The sequence below is a fragment of the Pygocentrus nattereri genome, chromosome 9 (assembly GCF_015220715.1).
Source record: "Pygocentrus nattereri isolate fPygNat1 chromosome 9, fPygNat1.pri, whole genome shotgun sequence".
Lineage (NCBI taxonomy): Eukaryota > Metazoa > Chordata > Actinopteri > Characiformes > Serrasalmidae > Pygocentrus > Pygocentrus nattereri.
The window spans coordinates 17,644,475-17,662,349 of NC_051219.1; the positions used below are offsets into that span (position 1 = coordinate 17,644,475).

The 17,875-nt window shown below is 39.1% G+C and overlaps 1 protein-coding gene across 4 annotated transcripts in view; it reads left to right on the plus strand.

Annotated features, from left to right (window-relative positions):
• Nucleotides 1–10,801: 10,801 nt before the first annotated feature.
• LOC108425553 (ankyrin repeat domain-containing protein SOWAHC) overlaps nt 10,802–17,875 on the plus strand; it is a 39,929-nt gene continuing 32,855 nt past the window's right edge. For 2 of the 4 annotated variants that reach the window (XM_017694262.2, XM_017694263.2), the window contains exons 1-2: nt 10,802–11,064; nt 17,029–17,090. In XM_017694262.2, the coding sequence (XP_017549751.1) occupies nt 10,941–11,064; nt 17,029–17,090 (186 nt within the window). In that variant the 5' untranslated portion in view covers nt 10,802–10,940. Of the gene's footprint in view, nt 11,065–11,302; nt 11,588–17,028; nt 17,091–17,875 lie in introns of those variants that run through there. The other 2 variants (XM_017694265.2, XM_037541547.1) reach the window with 2 other exon arrangements.

Genomic DNA, 17,875 nt, shown 5'->3' on the forward strand with positions numbered 1-17,875 from the left:
TATGAGATTTTACATATGAAAGTGTTGGTCATAGCTCTGTAAATAACAGACACAAAAGGCTCTATATAAAGGCCTATATGAAGTGACTGGGCTCCTGATGGCCTACAATTTTATCAGTAATATCAGGGTAGAGCTAGTTAAACATTCAGAAAGCTGCTTTAGCTTGCAAAAATGCAATCTAATGCAAATGCACATGTTCTAGGACACAGCAATTGCACCGATTTTGTATTCTTAACCAAAGAACCAAACATCATAGCCTTTTCAGTTTGTCTAATTGTTGTTCAACAGACAGCAGGTACCAGAATCTAGGCCCTGTGGACATGGTAGGGTTAAAGCGTCTCTCTGTGACAGATGTCAAAAAGCATCCTGTACAAAAAACCCTGTCTGATTAACACAAAAGGGCACTTTGGCAAATCCAGATTATGGTTGATGCACTTTCGTTTATTAAACGTCGCCAATCCCAGCACTCTGCGCCACCGGGGGATTAAAATCAGGTAGACACCATTGTCTGCCTAAACAATCCCTCGCTCTAAGCCCCTGCCAACCATGTCCCTGTGCTGAGACCGCTGGTGGCTGTGGCTATGAGAGTTGAGGAGGGGTTAGCTCTAAAGGCTCGTATTAGAGAGCTTAAAGGCGTGCTACTTTCCCTGCGTCCGTGTTAATCGATGTCCCTTTTAAAAGGCCTAGGTGATTGGTTTGGTGGGGCGGCGTTTGGAATGGTGGGGAAAGGGATGAGGGGTGAGTTCAGGAACAGTGAACTAAAGCGTGTTTACAACACTCCATTCTGTGAAAAGGCCCAAGCGACAAGCAGCGGCCATATGGAGTGGATCACCATGGGAACCGCTGCCGACTGCCCTTGGTGCTGCTGAGCAACAGCTAGCTTTGTTGGGCTCCTCATTGTTTCTGCAGGTTGAGATGGTTAATTGAAAATACCTGGAAGATGCAGGAACAATACCAAAGTGCCAGTCTCGCTCATGCAAGTGCTCTGCCTGATTTTATGCACGTAGGGCATTAAACTGGCATCCGTGGAACCCTTGACACTAGCTTAACACTAGAGTAGACGTGAAAATGAGTGAAAATACGTACACTGAAAATAAAGATGCTTTCAACTGACATGATTCAAATTGTGGTGATTAGTTGCTTATGAATATCAGTTGAATATATGAATGAGTTCAACCATTGCTGATATAGGCATTCACCTGTGCACACAAAGCTTGTATAATCTCCATAGCCAATAGAGCAACTGTATCTATAGCAGATGTCTACAAACCTTTGGTACATATAGCATATCTTGTTAATGTGCCTCTGATTCACACTTCTGAATCATAAATTTATAACCGCTTATTTCCAGTGTAAAAGGTGCAGAACAAAGACGTTCTCTCACCTGACCAGCAACTTGCCAATCTGTTGGACTGTGTGTTTGCCTTGTGTGAGAAACCGAACAGATGCTTAGTTAAGCTGACTCTGGCTTCAATATAGTGTTGACCATTTGGCTTATGACTGTAGTGTAGGATGTACAAATATAGTCATAAATCAGTATTGATTTGCTCTTAAATGCATACCAGAAATGGATGATTGCTGCAAATGTAACACAAGTTAAGACAAGCTCTTTGCACCATAAACAAGGACTGAAACAAATACAGATGTATTATAGTACAAATAAACTATATGTTTCTCTCTTTGTCATTGGCAGTAAGACGGAACTGTTACAAGGAGGCCATGTAAAAGCCGTGTGTTAGGGCTGCTATATTTGCATTTTTAAAGAGTCTGTACATTCATAAGTGTGATTTTTAAATATTGTGAAATGGTTAATGGTGGCTTATTATAGAGTGTTGCTACACTGCCAATTTGACAGTTTCAGTGGACAGTACTGCTCTGAAAAAAGTGCTATCAATCATAAGATTAACCTCTTACCAGGCCCAACGTTTTACTATACACATTTATAACCATTGGTTTGCTCTGAAGTTAGTGAATAATAAGCCTCAGTATTTACAAAGCCTGGAATGTTAAGGCTTCACAAACCCATAGTTGCTGTCAGAACAGAACCTTGTATCCAATGTGATACAAATACAGGGGGTCCTGGGGCTCCTGGAACCCCCCCCCCCCCACAACCCCACACTTAGCTTGTTGGACCCCCTGAATGTCTTTGACATTCCTGACTAACCACTGATGAGCAGTGGTTTGCCTCAGGGTTACAAATTGGTTCACCCAGTTGGTCCTCCACAGCTTCATAACTGTAACAATGCCTGGAATACCTCTGAAAAACATTAGAACATGCCATAGCATATTTGCGAATCTAAAAAATTGACCAATTGCCCATGAGATTGGTAGAAAGAGTGAATTGTGCCTCATGCGACTCACTCATTAAGTGAGGAAGACTGCATTACAAAACTAGAAAAGATCACTTCCAAAAGAAGAATTATTAAACCAACTGTTTTCTTGCAACCGCAGCTATAGCATTAGCAGTCAGCCAACACTAAAGTAGCCAGCCAACGTGGGACCCCCTGAATACCAGGGGTTATTTCAAATAAGGTAAAGTCTTACCATAATTTACACTGAAAGTTAATAATGTATTTTCCTTGTCTGGTAAAGTTACTTATTTGAAGATATCTAATATACTAAAATTTGTTAATGAGAGGATGACATAGTGACAGCACACCTATGGCTACAGGAGAACAGGCAGGCACTAACACAGCTAACTTAATGTCCATGATGTTTGGACAGTGCAGTTAGCAGTTAGCTAAGACAGATAAATGATCATCATATTTAAAATTAAGACGGTCATTTGTATTTCTGTCTACTATGGTGTGTATTTAATATGGTGTAGCATGCTGACTAAGCTAGTGTCTCTACTGTCAAGTGCTAGCGGTAGCTAGGTAACTAGCAAGCTAACAGGTCCACGCACTGTTTGAACATGAATAGCCCTGTATTAACTGCATGGTGCTGCCTCATTAGCTACCTCAGCCTTCTCATATCAAACATCGGTGTTCATCTCTCGTTTTACTTTTGATAGACCTATGGACTTTGAACACTAATCTCTGGCTTTAATCACAGATCTTTCTGCTGTTTGATCTGAGTGCCTCTGTTAAGCTTGTAAACTATTTAAATCATAATTCTACTTGGTTCTCAATTCCCTTTGTTCTTTGTCATGTCCCTCAGGCGTTGTTCCATTAGTAATCTGGGCCTGGATTTTAAGAAAACTGCAATGTGTGTGGTAAGAAAGCACAAATAAAACTGAATTGGATTGAACTGAATCATGAACAGGCTGTTCATTTCAATTACTTATGTGCATCCAGGGTGTTTTCATCCCCTGAGACATATGTCCCTGCCTACAGTGATTTATCAGCTAAGCAGTCTGAGAAATGAAAGTGACCACAAGGTACGATTTGCGAAAACAACTCGCAAGCTTATTGTAATTGTATCAGAGCATAAGAGGCTTACTGTCATTTCAATATTGTCTTTTTAAAGGGGTTAAAACATATTTCTTAATTAAATGGAAATCTATTAGAAAGGCCACAAAGCGGTGGGTGGGTAGTGCAGGAGGGAACAGAATGCATTTACAGTAATATCCACAATGTGGTGACACAATTAATCTGGTGTAGCATGCTGTGTACGTGATAATACCTATGCTGGATCAACGGCCTGGATTCCAAAGCAGATGCCACATTAAGTGACACTTAATAGAGGGTGGCCTACATTTGTTCATTAAAGCAATAAGCCATGAGAGGCCATGCAGTACAGTGGCTTACTGTACAACCCCAATTCCAATGAAGTTGGGACATTGTGTAAAACATAAATGAAAACAGAATACGATGATTTGCAAATCCTTTTCAATCTATATTCAATTGAATAAACTACAAAGACAAGATATTTAATGTTTAAACGGATAAACTTTATTGTTTTTTGCAAATATTCACTCATTTTGAATTTGATGCCTGCAACATGTTCCAAAGAAGTTGGGACAGGGGCAACAAAAGACTGGGAAAGTTGAGGAATGTTTGGAACATTCCACAGGTAAACAGGTTAATTGGAAACAGGTGAGTGTCATGATTGGGTATAAAGGGAGCATCCCTGAAAGGCTCAGTCGTTCACAAGCAAGGACGGGGAGCAAATAGTCCAACAGTTTAAGAACAATGTTTCTCAATGTGCAATTGCAAGGAATTTAGGAATTTCATCATCTACAGTCCATAATATCATCAAAAGATTCAGAGAATCTGGAGAAATCTCTGCAAGTAAGCGGCAAGGCAGAAAACCAACAGTGATACCCGTGACCTTCGATCCCTCAGGCGGCACTGCATTAAAAACCCACATCATTCTGTAACGGATATTCCCACATGGGCTCAGGAACACTTCAGAAAACCACTGAGAGTGAACACAGTTCGTCGCTCCATCTACAAGTGCAAGTTAAAACTCTGCCATGCAAAGTGAAAGCCATATATCAACAACACCCAGAACTGCCGCCGGCTTCTCTGGGCCCGAGCTCATCTGAGATGGACTGATGCAAAGTGGAAAAGTGTCCTGTGGTCTGACGAGTCCACATTTCAAACTGTTTTTGGAAATCATGGACATTGTTTCCTCCGGGCCAAAGAGGAAAAGGACTGTCCAGATTGTTATCACCGCAAAGTTCAAAAGCCAGCATCTCTGATGGTGTGGGGGTGTGTTAGTGCCCATGGCATGGGTAACTTGCACATCTGTGAAGGCCCCATTAATGCTGAAAGGTCCATACAGGTTTTGGAGCAAAATATGCTGCCATCCAAGTAACGTCTTTTTCAGGGACGTATCTGCTTATTTCAGCAAGACAATGCCCAGCTCCATTCTGCATGTGTTACAATAGCGTGGCTTCGTAGTAAAAGAGTACGGGTACTAGACCGGCCTGCCTGCAGTCCAGACCTGTCTCCCATTGAAAATGTGTGGCGCATTATGAAGCGCAAAATATGACAACAGAGACCCTGGACTGTTGAGCCGTGTCTGTGTGTTCTTCTCGCTCTCTCCTTTTAGCTAAGCTGTTATAGTCAGATCTGCTGGAGTCATTAGCCACACTCTGTAAATGTTTACATTCCCTGTTTTACGTACAAACAGACATAATAAAACTAAGTCCCTCTCCCTGCTTTTTTTCCGAGTATTCAATCGCCCACATTTCTGGCCGAACACTGAAGGACGACAGACTGTTGAGCCCTCCTGCTACCCACTTCAGACCAGCTGCCCACGCCCCAGCTACCACCACCTGCCTTAGACTAGCTGCCCCACCCTACACTGATGTTCTCATAGACTCCCAGCTATTCCTACTACCAATACTACTGCTATTAATATTAGTAGTATAATCACTTGTAGGTAGTTTGACCAGAGGAGGATGGGTCCCCCCTGGTGAGCCTGGTTCCTCCCAAGGTTTCTTCCTCAGTTCTGAGGGAGTTTTTCCTTGCCTCTGTTGCCCCTGGCTTTCCCGCCAGGGTTTTTTTACATTTTTTACATTCTTGTTAAAACTACTGGAATTCTGTGACTCTGCTTTGTGACAACATCCGTTGTAAAAAGCGCTATACAAATAAATTTGATTTGATTTTATTTTATTTTGAGCAACTGAAGTCAAGCAAGAATGGGAAAGCATTCCATCTACAAAACTTCAACAATTAGTGTCCTCAGTTCCCAAACACTTATTGAGAGTTGTTAAAAGGAAAGGTGATGTAACACAGTGGTAAACATGCCCCTGTCCCAACTTCTTTGGAACGTGTTGCAGGCATCAAATTCAAAATGAGTGAATATTTGCAAAAAACAATAAAGTTTATGCATTTGGACATTAAATATCTTGTCTTTGTAGTGTATTTAATTGAATATAAGTTGAAAAGGATTTGCAAATCATTGTATTCTGTTTTTATTTATGTTTTGCACAACATCCCAACTTCAGTGGAATTGGGGTTGTAGTTTTTTTAAAGGTTTATTGATTTTATTTACCAGTGACAAAATACAACATGATAAAATACATCAATGTTCAAAAAGAACTTTATATTAGAACCAGAGCTACTGCCTAACTATGCCCAGTCTGGCAGCACAGTGTCGGCAGCAAAGTAGTGCTACCTGCAGTAGTGGGAGGTTGCCCAGGGGTTACATTCAAGAACACCCAGTCAGTCTGGGATTTGAACCCACAACCTTCAGGTTGCTTGCTCACCTCTGCCAACACTAGACTATCAACGACCCCAAATGCCTAACAACATTTAGTATTAAAACCTTACCTTAATGTTTGCTATGTTAACCTTCTATAGATGGTTAATCGTGCACTCGAGATGATGAAAACACAGCGGAAAATGAAGCAAAGCTCTGTGATTCACTGCCATGAGTTCAGTTGACTAACAGAGGAAGTAAACCAAAAATAAAGCTCCACAGTATTCATACCATAGTGTTATTAACATGATGTTTACCAGTTATACGTCTAATTTTGTGCTTAATTAAATGGTTCAAATATAAACATTGTCATCCAGAGTGCTTTGATGTTAAATGCTCTGGTCTCGATAAACTTCAAGTCAGAATTATTCACAGTTTTGGTGATAAGAAGCAAATGTCTAAAGATTTTAATACCTCCAAAAGCTCCCTCATAGAAAGTTGTTACAAGAAATGGTTATAAATATGCTGCCTGTTGTCAGAGAATATTGTTTTATCATAGTTAGCTACGTTAGTTATGATAGTAAGATGTGTTTTGAAATATATTTTAAAATCCATTCGTGTCAGAGAGGTACATGCAAGTCACTGTAAGGCAAAATAGCCCCCAAAGAAAACTTATATTTTTACCTTGATCAACATTACATTTAAAACTCAGAGGACACATATAGGTTTACTGGTGGTCTTGGATAGTAAATAAAATAGCTATATTTGTTTTATAGACATTGCAATCCCTGGTTCTTCTCACCACCACTGTAAAGAAATTCTGTGACTCTCTAGAACGGAGCATTTCACATCAAACCACTCTGAATGACTTTCTTTATATCTCAGTGACTGAATTATGCAGATATTTTGACAAATTGCAATTTTGACTCAACTTTTTTTCACTCCAGTTGGTTTCAAGCAACCCACTTTTACCTCTTCTTTTGTCATTGTTTACTATATAGATAAGCCCATTCCTACCACCTAAAAAGTGAATTGCTTTGTCATTATTTTGTGATACTAAGTCATTATTTTGAGATGCTATCTCATTAATTGCACTGTAAAAAATTAGAGGTCTGCTCAACTTAAAATGATATAGTAACTGATTACATGGCTTTTCTTGAGTTGACTCAACTTGAGGACACACAACTCAAATTTCTTAGTTGAGTCAAAAGTTCTCTTAATGCTTTTAGTACTGCATCTTATTTATGTAAATAAAATGAACTTGTTTTTTTATCCTCAACTTCCTCACCAGCCAAGACTCTCTCCATCACACCATCCTGTGAGACACTGACTACACACTCATGGATGGCTATGGCATCGCTGGGGCTCAAACTCACAACCTCCTGGTGGGTAGACAACTCAGTCCACTGCACCACTCAGGAACACATGAAGCAACTGCATCATCTGAGCTGTTTAATAATTCATCCCAACATCAGGAGGTTATGAGTTTGAATCCCAGCAATACCACAGCGGTCCATTATCTGGAAAGAGGCTATGCCATTTTGTGATGCTAAGTGGTTAATTTGAGATATTATCTCATTATTTTGAGATACTAAGTCATTCTTTTAGATGCTATCTTGTTAATTTGAAATGCTGTGCCATTATTTTGAGATGCTATCTTGTTCATTCGTTACTTTGAGATGCTAAGTCATTATTTGGAGATGCTATGCCATTTTGAGATAATATGTTTTTAATTTGAGACGCTATCTCATTATTTTGAGATGCTAAGTCATTACGTTGAGTTACTTTGTCGGTAATTTGACATGCTGTGTCATTATTTTGAGTAAATAAGTGATACTGTTTTGATCCCACAACCAGGGAAATTCCACCTCCGCATTTAACCCATCCGTGAAGTGGGACACCACATACACACTAGTGAACACACACACTGGGGGGCAGTGAGCACACTTGCCCGGAGCGGTGGGCAGCCCTCTCCACAGCGCCCGGGGAGCAGTTGGGGGTTAGGTGTCTTACTCAAGGACACCTCAGTCATGGACTGTCAGCCCTGGGTATCGAACCGGCAACCTTCCGGTCACAGGGCCAGATCCCTAACCTCCAGCCCACAACTGCCCCCACAGAAGAAGCTGTGATAGAAGCTATCTTGTTAATTCGAGACGCTATCTCATTATTTTCAGATGCTAAGTCATTATTTGGAGATGCTGTCTCATTAATTTGAGATGCTGTGTCATGATTTTGAGAAGCTATCTTGTTAATTCGAGACGCTAACTCATTATTTTCAGATGCTAAGTCATTACGTTGAGATACTATGTTGGTAATTTGAGATGCTGTGTCATTATTTTGAGATGCTAAGTCATTACGTTGAGATACTATGTCGGTAATTTGACATGCTGTGTCATTATTTTGAGATGCTATCTTGTTCATTCGAGATGCTATTTCATTATTTTGAGATGCTAAGTCATTACGTTGAGATACTATGTTGGTAATTTGAGATGCTGTGTCATTATTTTGAGATGCTAAGTCATTACGTTGAGATACTATGTTGGTAATTTGACATGCTGTGTCATTATTTGGAGATGCTATCTTGTTAATTCGAGACGCTATTTCATTATTTTGAGATGCTAAGTCATTACGTTGAGATACTATGTCAGTAATTTGACATGCTGTGTCATTATTTTGAGATGCTATCTTGTTCATTCGAGATGCTATTTCATTATTTTGAGATGCTAAGTCATTACGTTGAGATACTATGTTGGTAATTTGAGATGCTGTGTCATTATTTTGAGATGCTAAGTCATTACGTTGAGATACTATGTTGGTAATTTGACATGCTGTGTCATTATTTGGAGATGCTGTCTCGTTAATTTGAGATGCTTTGCCATTTTGAGACACTATGTGCTTAATTTGAGATGCTATCTCATTATTTTCAGATGCTAAGTCATTACGTTGAGATACTATGTTGGTAATTTGAGATGCTGTGTCATTATTTTGAGATGCTAAGTCATTACGTTGAGATACTATGTCGGTAATTTGACATGCTGTGTCATTATTTTGAGATGCTATCTTGTTCATTCGAGATGCTATTTCATTATTTTGAGATGCTAAGTCATTACATTGAGATACTATGTTGGTAATTTGAGATGCTGTGTCATTATTTTGAGATGCTAAGTCATTACGTTGAGATACTATGTTGGTAATTTGACATGCTGTGTCATTATTTGGAGATGCTGTCTCGTTAATTTGAGATGCTTTGCCATTTTGAGACACTGTGCTTAATTCGAGATGCTATCTCATTATTTTCAGATGCTAAGTCATTACGTTGAGATACTATGTTGGTAATTTGAGATGCTGTGTCATTATTTTGAGATGCTAAGTCATTACGTTGAGATACTATGTCGGTAATTTGACATGCTGTGTCATTATTTTGAGATGCTATCTTGTTCATTCGAGATGCTATTTCATTATTTTGAGATGCTAAGTCATTACGTTGAGATACTATGTTGGTAATTTGAGATGCTGTGTCATTATTTTGAGATGCTAAGTCATTACGTTGAGATACTATGTTGGTAATTTGACATGCTGTGTCATTATTTGGAGATGCTGTCTCGTTAATTTGAGATGCTTTGCCATTTTGAGACACTATGTGCTTAATTCGAGATGCTATCTCATTATTTTCAGATGCTAAGTCATTACGTTGAGATACTATGTTGGTAATTTGAGATGCTGTGTCATTATTTTGAGATGCTAAGTCATTACGTTGAGATACTATGTCGGTAATTTGACATGCTGTGTCATTATTTTGAGATGCTATCTTGTTCATTCGAGATGCTATTTCATTATTTTGAGATGCTAAGTCATTACGTTGAGATACTATGTTGGTAATTTGAGATGCTGTGTCATTATTTTGAGATGCTAAGTCATTACGTTGAGATACTATGTTGGTAATTTGACATGCTGTGTCATTATTTGGAGATGCTGTCTCGTTAATTTGAGATGCTTTGCCATTTTGAGACACTATGTGCTTAATTTGAGATGCTATCTCATTATTTTCAGATGCTAAGTCATTACGTTGAGATACTATGTTGGTAATTTGAGATGCTGTGTCATTATTTTGAGATGCTAAGTCATTACGTTGAGATACTATGTCGGTAATTTGACATGCTGTGTCATTATTTTGAGATGCTATCTTGTTCATTCGAGATGCTATTTCATTATTTTGAGATGCTAAGTCATTACGTTGAGATACTATGTTGGTAATTTGAGATGCTGTGTCATTATTTTGAGATGCTAAGTCATTACGTTGAGATACTATGTCGGTAATTTGACATGCTGTGTCATTATTTGGAGATGCTGTCTCGTTAATTTGAGATGCTCTGCCATTTTGAGACACTATGTGCTTAATTCGAGATGCTATCTCATTATTTTGAGATGCTAAGTCATTATTTTGAGATACCGTGTCGGTAATTTGACATGCTGTGTCATTATTTTGAGAAGCTTAGGCGCTGGACTTTTATTTTAAGTGGTGGGATTCTTAAGGCTTCTAGAGCTCAGACAATATTAATAAAACATAAAATTGGGACTGGCTTGTAGCCCTTAGCGAGACACGCTCTCCTGTTCAGTGATGTCCATTCAGCTCAGTACAAGCCTTAAAGGGTTAACTGTAGGAGGATCTCTTGCCGGATTAGGGTGGAGTGAACTTGGACAAGCTAGTGGACTTTTTGTAATTGCCCAGATATCCAGCGGCTCGACAAAGGCTCTTTACAGCATCTCAGAGGAAAATCCTTCTTATGTCCTTACTGACAGACTGCGCTCAGTTTAGCGACCTTTACCCATGCAGCCGTCTGTAAGACATGGGGGATGTGAGTGAGACGTCTTTGCTGGACTACATCTATTCCTCTGGAGGAAAAGTCAAAAACTCAGACTTGTTGAAAACGTATAAGCAGTTTATAAGCCATAGCGATTTGCAACTGCGTGGTGAGTAGCACACAGCCGAATATCTGCTGTTTCATCTTCATCGATTAGCACAGCAATGCTCACCGCGTCTCTCCTATGATAGCTCACCGCTCACTCATTAAACCCTTAAACCTTTCTCCTCAGCGTCTCCACAGCTCTGCCTTCAGTGTTCACTCCTCATTTAGCCTGCTGTTCGTTCTCCTCGCTGCCGTCCGCTTTTGTGTGCTCTCTTACTAAAGCTTCGAGGCTCAGAGGAAAAGCCTCAGAACTGAATGGAGGCTAGCAAACATCTGCTTTACATTAAAGTCTGAGTGAACACATGCAGTTACATGAGGAGGAATAGAGTGCAATTTCCGCTGAGCTTCGCGTAGGAACCCGCTGTGGGCTCTTCATACACGACTGCTAAAGCACAAAACGTTCGTTGGCAACAGACTGAAAGTGTTGACTGAGCTGTGAACACGATTCAGATGATTCAGTCCCAACACGTCTCAGCAGCTTGTCCTGCTCAGTGAATTTTCCCATGACCTGCACTCAGAGGTGGACAGTAAGTTACCTTTAGCTCGAAGTCCCGTTTTGACTCGTTTGACTTCTCAGTTGGTAACACTTACTCATATTTAAAGTACATTTGTGAGGAAATGACTCTTATTTCTCCTCAGTTCCATTTTAGCCGCTCACATTCATTCATTTGTTAGACTGTTTTCTGTACTAATGTTCTATTACAGTTCTCTAAAGAACCAAGGAGCTCAGTACTTGAGGAGCTGGGGACACTTTTTTTTTGTTTCTTAACTGAAATTTTTAGCAACAACTTTTACCTCTACTTGCCAAAACAGTATTAAAGCGGAGTTCCACCTCCTTTACATTCTTTTTGCAAAATTCTGTCCTTGCAATGTAGACAAAGTTATTCAGAGTGGGTTTGGTGTGAAACGGTTCATTTGTAGAGGAACTTGCAGACCCTGATATCTTTACAGTGGTGGCGATAGGAGCCAGGGGTCGCCGTGTCTACAACACAAATATAGCCACTTTATTTACTATCCAAAACAATTAGTGTACCTATGTATGTTTTCCTGGTTATATCTACTGTTGATGATGGTAAAATAGTGAAAATCTGAAAAAATAAGTTTTCTTTGGGGACTATTTTGCCTGTAGCGCCTTGTCTGTACCCCTCCAACATGAACTGATTCAAATAAATGGACTAACACAGCATTTTAGGCCAAAACTTTAGCAAAAATGTATCATAAAACAGTGTCTCAGGTGTCCTGCAGCATATTCATGATCATTTTGTGTGCTTTTTGCTTTTAAAGGCACTAAACTCTCTAAATGTCTGGTTCCTGTCACCACCACTGTGGACAATTTTCACTCAGCAAGTTTCTCTAGAACGAAGCATTTCACACCAAATGACACCGAATGGCTTTGTTTACATCTGAACCATTTAATCATGTAGGGATATTGAAATTTTTTTCAATATTCTCCTTTATTTTCAAAATTCTCCTTTAAGAATAACATAGATCATTTTGTCCCGTCACTACTGGTGACAGTACAGCTATACTTTTGCTTTTGCCCTCACATGCTTCAGTTCTCATGCTAATAGATTGTGGATGTACTAAGAAGTTAGATGTTTTTTTGGTATTTTTGGGAGCTATTTTATTACTTCTACTTGCATATTTTTACTTGAGATTTGCTTCAAGCTGCACTTCAGTCTAAGCCAGAGTCGTCTGCCTTCCCTACATCCGGCAACGTTTGATGATTTTCATGCTCTAACACTGCTGAAACTGGTAATAAACTCATGAAGTTGAATCAAGACTATAGGAGTCTTATAAGAATAAGAGCAGAGAAATCAGACTGTGCTAAACCCCAGCCCTCCAGGGCCATTCTTGACCTGTGGTCATTTGGCTCAATGATTTGTCTGCCCAGGTTAAATATTACATTACATGTATTACTGGTGAGATTCAAACTAGCAGTTTTAAATGCAATAATTTGGCCAAACGTGGCCATATGGTCTACCATGAAGTAGGCCAAATCATTAAATATGTGAATTTAAACCACCTAACATGTAATTCAATTAATGCGTGATGAAGCATGTCTTTAATATATGTTACTGGGCCAAAATGTACGATTATCCATTATGACTTTGCTCGCTCCAGATGCCCATGTACAGTTGTGCACAGAGGTTTTGAAAGCTGCTTACATCTGGCACCATCTGGCACTCCTGTCCAATTATCGTAATTATTTCCAAACATTCCCAAATCTACCAGAATAGCATGTGCTCTGTGCCCTGATCATGTGGCAGCGGGTCTAGATTCTAGAATGACAGCAGAGTCTGGATTTAGACTAGCTGTTTGTTTTATGAACTGGTTGCTAGAAGACTTTGGGCAGTTGCTATTTTCAGTGTGGGAATGTGCTGACATTAAAGTCTCAGGTCTCTATGAGCACATTGAGTACAGGCTAATGAATAACCCTCCAAAACATAAGTTGTGTGTTCCTTTTGCCACCAGCTCAGGAATTCTGCTTTCCCGGCTGGTTAAATTGTCACTTCCTTTTGGGTTTCCTGTTGTTGTAGATGCTATGTGCATAACTGTCTGCCTTGCAGTATCTCTTTCCCCTGGCAGGAACCGGAAAGGTTTCAATTGTTTTGGGTATGTGCTCTGTTTAAACACTGGCCACTAAAGTCTAAAGCAACCCAGAAGTGCCTTGCCACCACTGGTACGACTTGATACTGACTCCTTGGCAGCTGTGGTTCTTTTTTTTTCTATTTGTTTTGCAAGTCATAGGCAGGCTTTAGAGATTGCTGTCTGGACATCATGTCTGAGAAAAAAACATTTTAATTGCCCTGTTCTGTTCTGCACCTTATCAAGCAATACTGTAGGCAATACTAGACAGAAACCATTTTCTAGAAAGAAAGCAAAATTTTTTTTTTTTTAGAAATTTCAAACTGTTCTTTCACAACAACTTAAATCATTCAGCAAATTACGTACTTTGCAGTTAGGTTTTTTGAGCTATCAATACTGCTATTTCTAAAAATCAGTGTTGTTGTATGACACTAATACATACATAATATGCGTAGACAATATATCACCCAACAATACATGTGAACCAGCTTTGTTGATAGGAGTGAAGAACCGTTATATCTTTGCCATGGAGAAAGCCTGAAGAGCGCTGTGAGCAACAACATTGAAAGAGGACAGTCTTCACCCTGTCTGATGTGGAGCAGGGCTGCACAATATATTGTTGCTAATCATTATCATGATAGTGGCACTTACAGTAAGGCTACTGTATGCAAATCAGTCCTCTAACTAATCATGCTGTTTTTATTATGTGTTGTAAGCATCTTGCCCACAGTGTTTTTCAGGGGGCAAGATGCTTACAACTTTGTAATGTAATTGGAGGTAATGAAGTATAGGGCTGCAAGCCCCCACTGATCAGGAATTCTAAACAGTCCCTGCAAATTCCTCTGACTGAGCCTGAGGTTAAGACCTGCTTGTTTATCTTATTGTCTTAAACAGCTTAGAGATACAAACAATCCACGAAGATGCAAGAGAGAGGTCAAAGTACTGCCTCTGTGATTCGTTTAGACGAGATTAACTCTCCAGTGTAAATCTCTGACTGAAACAACTTGATTTCATTATGACTCATTTGTAATCAATGCATTCAAGCAATCCTGAAGTTTCAATCAGGATTATTTTTAAAAATATGCTGAATGCTATTTACACAGCAGGGGAAAACAGACAGTATTAACGGTACACCAAGCTTGAATTTTCTTTTATTATTTGAAAATAAGCCTAAACATGAGGATGCTGTTAAATATAACTAAGTCTATGAAAACACTCAGAAATTCATGCATTTCTGTCCCTTTAACTTAGTAGTTACCATAGTGGCTTTAGTTAATCCCTATTTACTACTTAATATTTTATCATGTTGACTAGCATCACGTTGAGTGATTGGGGGGCCTACCCACCCAGAGAGAGCGAGGACGGCTGTAGCATCACCAGGGATCAAACTCGCGATCTCTTGATGATAGGGCCAATGCTTAGACGGTTGTGCCGCTTGGGAGCCACAATGCTGGGCTTTAAAAAACTGCACTTTCCCTTTGGGTTGTGTTAAAATTTTGAGATGAACAGACCAAAAGAAATAGTCCAGAATTACTCTGAAAAAAATCCTGTTACATTAACTTGTATTATAACTGAAGATTTTTTTCCTTCACCTTCAATTCCCATTTCAATGCGTTCCTAATTTCCAACAAATGTGCATTTGTGACTAGCGCTCTGATATTGAAATAGATCTTTCACAAATTCCACATTTGTGCAGCTCTCGTCAAATTTGTAAAAACTTGACAAATGTGTTTGTGGATTTGCTTTGCTTGTTACCAAGCAAAGTGACACATATGCAAAATCCAAGCAGGAAAGGGTGTTCCTACGCACTTTCACCTACAGCCTGTTTAACTTCATCATCATTGACAGCATTAGCAAGCACACAAAATGGGAAAGCTTGAATAAGGGCACTTTTAGGAGAGAGTAGGTACAAAGTACAAAGTATAAAGTGAACAGATGCATCATGACCCTTAGAAGTTGCAGAACAACATAGAACATATGTTGTAATTTGCTGTTTCTCACTTGTAGCTCATCAGAACAAGCAATGAAATTTGTACAAAGTGCAGATCCAAAGTGGTTGTAAGGAGATATAATTTGAATTTGTTAAGTTATTGTGCAGTCTTGTTTTTGCAAAAAGAAAATAAACCCCTTACACACCCAAACTCATGCTTAACAAAGAGAAAACGGTCTTGATACAGAATGTAAATTGAACATATTTGTAGTAGTGGGCTGTATGTCCAAAAATGTATATCCCAGCATATTTGAAATGTCTGAAGGTTTCGGTACTTAAAATGAAACCCTTTTAGATGCACAAATAATCCTATTTTTATTGATTGACAGTGGCTTATTATTCTGGCAGGTCTCTACACTTTTTAATAAGACAACCAAAATAAATAAGAAATATTTTTATTGTGCAAAATAGAAAACACTATACAGTATATAGATAAACAGAGGTCAATATTGCTTTCTGTCAAAATGGAATACTAAGTCAAGCTGGCTTTTATTTGGCAGCTTTTTGTTTGAATTTTCAATTCCACCTTAAATGAAGCAGCAGTTACATTCTTTCTCCTGTACAGATGTCTGAATGTAACTGCTTTGTTGAATTCCTTCAGCTTGATCGAAAATCATATGTGTCCCATTGTGCCTGCTGCTGTCAGATGTTGTTGGTATTTGGAAAATATTACAGTCATTGACGATATCTGTACCAGCTGGTCTACAGCTTGTTGTGCAGATAAAGCTGGGAGTCCGCAATGCCTTTGATGCATCTGCCCGAGTCAGGCAGCTCCTCAGCAAGGTCTGGTTTCCATGTCAGGCTAAAGCTCACTGTAACCCCGAAAGACTGGCAATTCCTTGTTATCTGCTGCCTCAAAAACAAAGTGGACTACTTCAGATGTAACGGGTTAGACAGCAGGGGGTGATTGAGCTTCTGCTGCATTTCATTTTCATTTGTAATGTGACTGACACAACCCTGGCTTACCCACCCAGCTAAAGGGGATAGCATTAGCTTGGTTTGCACTTTTTGTATGTTGTGTTATGTGGTCTTATTTGTGTCATACCTGTGTAATGGTTCCAGTATGTTGGATGAACCAGTACACTGTTACCGCCCAAATGTAGTTGAGTAATTCATTATGTAATTACATATGTAATCATATAATTACATTTGAATATAATGCAGCAAATAGTAACTCTTGACTTCCAATGCTCATTTCTGGCCATTTAACATTTTTCTTTCTAAAGTATCTTGTAGCGCTTGCATACAGTACTGGCAGTACACTCAAGCATCTATTTTTGTGTTTGGTTTTGGTTTTGTGTTCTTTCTCAGTGACCCTAGAAAATGACATTTTGAGATTATGGGAAAGAAATGTACTGCTTACTCTGCCAACTTTATGTCTATTTTCAGCAAAATACAGGGAGGAGTTCAAGCTCATCATCGACAGGATAGCTGTGTGTAAAACTGAGAATGTGAGTGAGACATTTCTTATCTACACTTCATAATTTTGCCATATAAAGCTCATTAGTGCTCTCAGCATCATAGCAGAGTGTTATTCTTGGATTATTACTGAGATATGATGAAATTATATTGTATCCCCCTTGCTAGTCATTGTGAACCAAATCTGTTTCCTCGGACAAGCTCAGTATAGAATCTGTGACAGGGGCTTGCTTTAACTGTTTATGAAACTGTCATCACTGTCTTACATAATGAATAAAGAATTCCTAACACAAGCAAATTGTTAGGCTCCATGTATATTCATGCAAACGTCCATGAACATGTCAAAGCTTACTGTAATTCTTTCATACCTTTATCAGTCAAAAGTTGTGATCCTCTTAAATGTTGGTCAATAGCAATTCATCTGAACTCCTTAAACCCTGCTCTCATAACTATGTAACTTCTAGTTATTAGTTTGATGATATATTATTGTAGTTATTGATATATTATACTAGTATTGTGGAAATGTCAGAGACCAGAGGCCATTAATTACCTAGTTCAGTAAGCCAGTTATAAATTTTTCAGGTGATATTTCTGAAGGGATCAAAGGAAAAACAGGTGAAAAGAAAACAGGAGTTTCCAAAACTGGAGTTAAATTATTAATAGACACAGAGAAAATGGAACTCCTAACAGCTATGCAAGACCGGGTAGTCCACCAAAACTGTCTCTGTCCAGATAAACGGCACTTAAAGCTTTTGTCTTTGAGAGAGAGGAGAAAATCAAGCTCCACTCACTTTAAATCTTGAAAAATCCACAGGTG